The sequence below is a fragment of the Chelmon rostratus genome, chromosome 21 (genome assembly GCF_017976325.1).
Source record: "Chelmon rostratus isolate fCheRos1 chromosome 21, fCheRos1.pri, whole genome shotgun sequence".
Lineage (NCBI taxonomy): Eukaryota > Metazoa > Chordata > Actinopteri > Chaetodontiformes > Chaetodontidae > Chelmon > Chelmon rostratus.
In genome coordinates, this window is record NC_055678.1 from 13,952,128 (window position 1) to 13,958,127 (window position 6,000).

At 46.2% G+C, this 6,000-nt stretch overlaps 1 protein-coding gene across 2 annotated transcripts; it reads right to left on the reverse strand.

The window, feature by feature from the left end:
• Positions 1-457: 457 nt before the first annotated feature.
• lrrc3ca (leucine rich repeat containing 3Ca) lies at positions 458-5,436 on the reverse strand. Of its 2 annotated transcripts, none has more exons than XM_041963023.1 (2): positions 4,928-5,436; positions 458-1,775 (listed from the first exon to the last, which is right to left on the reverse strand). In XM_041963023.1, the coding sequence occupies exon 2, from the start codon at positions 1,694-1,696 to the stop codon at positions 899-901; it is 798 nt and encodes a 265-aa protein (XP_041818957.1). In that variant the 5' UTR covers positions 1,697-1,775; positions 4,928-5,436; the 3' UTR covers positions 458-898. The 2 variants fall into 2 exon arrangements, with proteins under 2 accessions (XP_041818957.1, XP_041818958.1); XM_041963024.1 differs by having other exon boundaries at positions 4,924-5,436.
• Positions 5,437-6,000: the final 564 nt, after the last annotated feature.

Here is a 6,000-nt window from a genome sequence, read left to right on the forward strand (position 1 = left end):
CAGGCTTTAACTTTTAATTGGGCTGAGATGGACAAATATAACAGGAGAACGGCAAATTAAAAGAAAAGGACAAGTTCTTGTTTGTGCAGTGCAGAGTGCTGCTGTGCTGTATGGATCATTTAGGGATCCCACTGGTTATGGGGGTGAGCTAGCTGGGCTTTCCTGTCAAATACTCCTAACATATAGAGGCAGCCTGGAGCTTTGTGCTTCTCATCAGTATGGAGCTGTGGTGCAGTAGCTTCTATAAACATCACGGAATAACTGATGAGCCCTTCATCACACAGGAATCTGATTCATCAGCACAGTGAGCTGAAATATGCATCGACTAAAGAGTGATTCAAATTCTAAATACTGTATGCATTTCTTCAGTTTTTGCAAGACAGTGGAGCTTAGCCAGAGAAACCCACAAAACAACACTTTGAATGGAAAACATAATTTTACTTGTAATATAGCAGTGAATATCATAAGGGTTGTAATGGAAAACAGTTGCACATGGAGTTCCTCGTTCTACTGTTGTTCTTTCTCACTGCTTGTATCGCTGTCTGAATCGCTCTCTGGAATTCTCTGCGTCTGAGCGAGGTGCATCAAGGTGCATGCACCACTGGATAAATCCCATTTGTATCCCATATTTGGAGCTCGCCAAAAACACGCTGCTGCCTTCTCTCCCTTGGCGCACAGACTAGACCATCAACTCAGCCAGCAATAAACTCCTAATGGGTCGCTGAAAGATGAATAATTCATCGGGGCTAGGTTGCATCGGCCTGGTGTTCTTGTGCAGGCGCATGTCTTGTTGCCCACCTTGGCTCTGTGACAACGGCTGGGAAAAACCATCTGAGACTGATGACCGTGTAGCTGCAAGTTGTAGTTCCAGCGTGTTTGGTGTTGGTTACCATCAGCCTTATACCACAGTACTAATGGTGGAAGACTCCTCTGACTTGCCCTGTCTGCTGGGCAACGACTTGAGATACTCCAGGTGTCTGCGGGCATCCTCCTGATTAGCCCTGACATAGTAGACCAGGTAGGAGATGACCATGGTGAACCAGCCGAACATGACAACCAACATGGCCACGTCTGTAGTCCTCTTCATCACCACACATAGGTCTATGTCTGGTGCCAACAGAAAGGCAAGTCCTTTAACTCCTATTTCCTCAGGATCTGAAGAGTGGCACACAATGCCCGTCAGTGATGCGGGCTCCAGGTCCACACGGGGCAAGGCCATCTGCAAGTTGCAGTCACAATGCCATGGATTGTTTGTTAGGTTAGCGCGAGCCCGCAGGCCCTCGAAGGCCTCAGGGTTAAAGTTTACTAACTTGTTCGAAGAAAGGTCAAGAAACTGTAGTGAGGAGCCCAAGCCTCTGAATGCCCCTGGTTCTAACTGGCTTAATTCATTATGCGATAGATCCAGTTCAACCAGGTGAGGCAAACCTGCAAAAGCATTTGCTGGGACTGTAGTGAAGAGGTTGAAGTCCAGGTAGACGCGTCGTGTGTCGTTGGGGATATCCTGGGGGATCTCTGTGAGCTGCAGATTGCTGCAGCGCACCGTCTTGCCGCCGCTCTCGCTCTCAGAGCAGTAGCAGCTTTTGGAGCAACTGGTGGCAGCATGGTGAAAGCAGAAGGTCATTAGCACCAGGCTGTGCAGCAGCAAACACATGACCACTGAGTGGCGCAGCAGCCAGTCTGCAGGTAGGGACATCATGGGATATGGGCATGCTCCAGGAAGATTACCTGGGCGCGGGACCTGAAATCCACATCAACCTCCCCAGTAGCTGTTGAACCTATGACATAAAAACAACAGAAAGTCGCATTAGCAGTGGCTTGAAGACTCCCCTTTGAAAAAAGTGGGCTCAGATTGTACTCTGAAATGTTTTCCTCGTGCAAAACAAATGATTAGTGATGTTCTTTAGAGTCTGTAGAGTTATTTAAGGCAAAAATGGGGGGCACACTATCTTAATAATTGCAGTGAGAAGGAATGCTGCACGCTCATTTCAGCACATTGTTGGCCAGAAACAATTGCTCTTCTGTTGTATTTCCTGGAAAGTCTAAGGATCAAACATTCCCTTCAGACTAGCACAATAAACAAGCTCCGAAAATCCTTTGGTGTCACTGTGCCTCTTTTATAATTGACATCCCTGCGATGCCGGGCTATTTCAGTACACATAGAGTGGCATTAACATAGTGATGTGACACCACGAGGAACAAAATGTTCCACACAAAATGCAAAGCCAACTAGATTTTTCATGAAGTTGCATATATATTATGTGTCCAGTTCTTTCTACAGCTGCCATTCTCATGCAACAGTTTTAGTAGAAGTGACCATTAAAACTTTCCTTGCATGGTGTCTGTCAAGCTACGCCATAAGTCCGTAAGGTTATTTAGTCAGTAGTGCAAGTAACACAGAGGTAAAAGTTTGTCTGTATGTCCTGTAAATTACACTTTATATTTTGTATGTAAGCCTTTGAAAATAGCAGGTCTACCCACCTAAACATACTTCATCAATAGATGATCAGGGCTACCTCCTATCCTGTTACTAATCCTCTTAAGGAAAAACTCCTTAAGTCAGTGTAGCAGCAGTGTTGGCCACCCAATCCTTTTGTTGGGGTAAATGCTAATGCTATAAACAGCAGCCGGGCCAACAAAACAGACAATGTGATGGCCTTTCTTCTCTGAGACAAAAAGGAACCACGGAGTTCAACCAGACTTCTTGATTTCTTCAAAATGGCTGGAGACTGGGCAAGATCCACTTACCAAGATTAAAAAATGAAATCGATCTCTAAGTACCTCTAAGTATCACATGGCGTTGGGGGGTAGAGGGCAGAATACAGTGGCAATAGTGGTGTGTATGTGCTTGTGCGAGGGGGGATGGATGATTCGTCTCGGGACACAGCTAATAGCACTCAGTGTTGCAACGCTTTAAGAGAGGCCTGCCAGACATCCCCAATAATGAGCCATTGGGGGAGATGGAGGCTGATGCACGGGAGCAATGCACACAATGAAGCCTCTATTAAGGAGCTGGAGTTTCCCTCCCTCAGACATGAAATGTTCATCCAGACATCAACTTCCAAAGGATTTCCCTCTGCACTTAGTGTCAGCAGGGTGTATGAGAAAGTAAAAAAGCATGACAGCTGCAGCTGAACACCCAAGGAAATAAAAAGTCTCGCCTGAACTAAATGGGTAACATTATGCTCCTGTGAAGGCTATACTTTGCCCATCATGTATCATGCCAGCCTGGTATTTTGCAGGGAGATAATAGGGGAACAGAAGTCAAAGGCTGGTGACAGAGGAGGAGAAAGCATGTGGGCAAGGAAGGAAATTGGACGCACCGGCACAGGGCTGTGAGAGAAAAACTGATATCAAGAGGATTTAAGGAGAGGGGTAACATTACAATAACAACACAGAGATCAGTGCGTGACACTAATGAGATATCGAGGAAGGAGGGAAGGGGAAAATGTTAGTGAGTCAAAGGGACAGCTGATGAAAGCAGCTGGCAGTGAAAGAATAAAGGCACGAGGAAAGAGAGGAAGTGTCGCCTGTGGATGAAATAAACAAGAGAGGGTGTAGACCTAATGAGTTACAGGGTGGGGCACCACTATAAAAAGACTTTCAAAAACAGCTTTCCATCCAAAATATCCTTCTCTAACACTCTATCTTCTAACACTGCTGGGCAAAAAAAAAAGGTCTGCACCCTTATATCAAATATAACCAATCTCTCAGCCATATACTGTCAATGCAATGAATCAGTTGGCCTGTAAATCAGGTGAGGATTTCGTCAGTGTTCCTAAAGTCACTGCCTTCTTTTGCGATAAATAACTCCCCTGCTTTTAATTTACGCAATAAAAGCGCCGCTCTTGCAGCCAAAGGTCAGCCCCTCACTTCATAAATTCACTGCTGTCGGTGCTGAGCTAACAAGTCTCTGGCACCAATTATTTGAGGGGCAGTAATTTGGACTCAAGCCCCAAACATGAGAGGCATTAAAATGCAACCCCGAATTTGTTATGTTAATGCATTTTCTGACGTGGCGTTCCTCATGCATGAATGTGACCTCTTCGCAGCATCACATCACAGCTGCATGAATGGCAAATAAGCTGCTGGCTTCTAGTTATCAATGGTGGGGTTGAGGAGGGGTGGGCCACAGAAAGGGAAACAGGGAAATAAAGCATCCCTGACATCTTTAACTTGAAATGCAGGCTTTTAATGCAGCTGTAATCATATTTGAATGCTTTTAGCTCCATCCACTCCCGATCCCTTACTCAATGCCAATCTCGATTACTAGAGATGCTCTTTCTGCTCTTTGGAGCACATCGCTGCGCTTGGCAGATTTCCACTGTACCTGAACACCACATTTTCCCCAACTGAATAATCTTGTTGCCTTAACCCACAGAGCAATATGCATAAGCACATTGTTACAGAGGGGCACTTAGCTCTCTTTATAGTCTTATGTCATTTAATGTACAGTGTCAGAGATTAGTGAGGGTTTGATCTCACAGTCAGTGTAATCAGTTTAAATATGTCTTCAAGATTAATGTCAGTATAAATACCCTCAACACAAACTTCAATGCTGAAGCAACACTGATCTAATTACTTTAATCTACATTAATCACAACATGGGCTGAGAACATTAAATTAAAGAATTCAATTCTGCTCATAAGCAACAAGCATGGAAATGCACTCAAAGGACCGGAGATAAAGGCGATGCCTCGCGGGAACTGGTACCTTTAAGTTAGTCTTTCGTGCTGTTTCAGTGAGCACCATCCAGCGCTTGTTCTCCAGCATCAATCATTTTTAGAAACCTGGATTAAAACTGGAAAACTGTTCTGGAAACTGTTCTAAAAGCGTCTTTTTGATTAAAAAAAAAGGGGCAGACGCGTTCAATATCACAAAGAAAACATATGCGGTTTGATCAGTGACACACACACACACACTCACTCACGTCTTTGCCGCTTTTCCTCTCCTTTTCATGATGTGGTTCTCGGCAAGTGTCCGACAGTAAGACCGTCCAGCCGATCAGTGCGCTCTCTCGGACGCGGGTCGGTCAGTGTTTTGGGTCGCCTCCATCGGGTCCTCTTGCGGATCGTTAAACTTGTGCTGAGAGCCGCTCCGGCAGCCACGAAGCGTCCGTGGAAAAGCTCCTGCAGCTCTGAGCTCGCTCGGCGCAGCCTTTTAGTTTCCACGCAACCAGAAAACCAGGCAACATCGCCGGAGCCGGCGCGAACTGACGAGGGCGCAGCGCGGGGGCAACACCGCCACCGACGGCTTTATCCCACCGACTCTGATCCCGCGTATGATACAAATCCTAATAATAACGCAAAGTTTAAAATGGCAGACACGTGGCGCGCAGTGCATTTACGCACGGACCGCAAGCCTTAACGGCTGGAAATGGTCGGCCACATTGCCGAGTCTGAGTCGGGCCGATCACATTTAATCACATGCGTCTGGTGATTGCTGTGAGTGAAGCGGATCTGATGTGCATGCATCAGGTGCCTGTGAAGTGGTCCCCCTCCCTTACATGTACACACACCCACTCACTCATTTTCAGACGCACACGCACAGAAGTGATCTCATACACTGTGCAGGGCTCATGCATGGAGCAGGGGTTGGCAGCCCACACTAATCATTTTTGATCTGACTCTTGTTGTTTCAAACATGCAGCCTGGCAGCCAGGGCGGTGGATCTTTGGCCGTTTCCAGGCCCTTTTCCTGCCTGCTGCCAGCCGATAAGGAAGCCCAGTCAAATCCACTATGAGAACAGGCGTGCATGGGCACTGGCCTGCAGAGTCTGCCAAGCAGCCAGTCATAATGTATTAATGGAATTAAAATCAAACAAGTGGAACACTCCACCCAAACTCCATCCCTGGTACTCTGGAATGATTAACGACAGCTTGGGTCTTTCTCTTTTTCTTACTGCTCTCTATCATGTTTTTTTTTATGTTATTCCTAAAAAAGGAAAACCCCAGTATTTTACACCGTGGGTCCTTTTGTTCCAGTCTTGGACAGCTGGACAGCA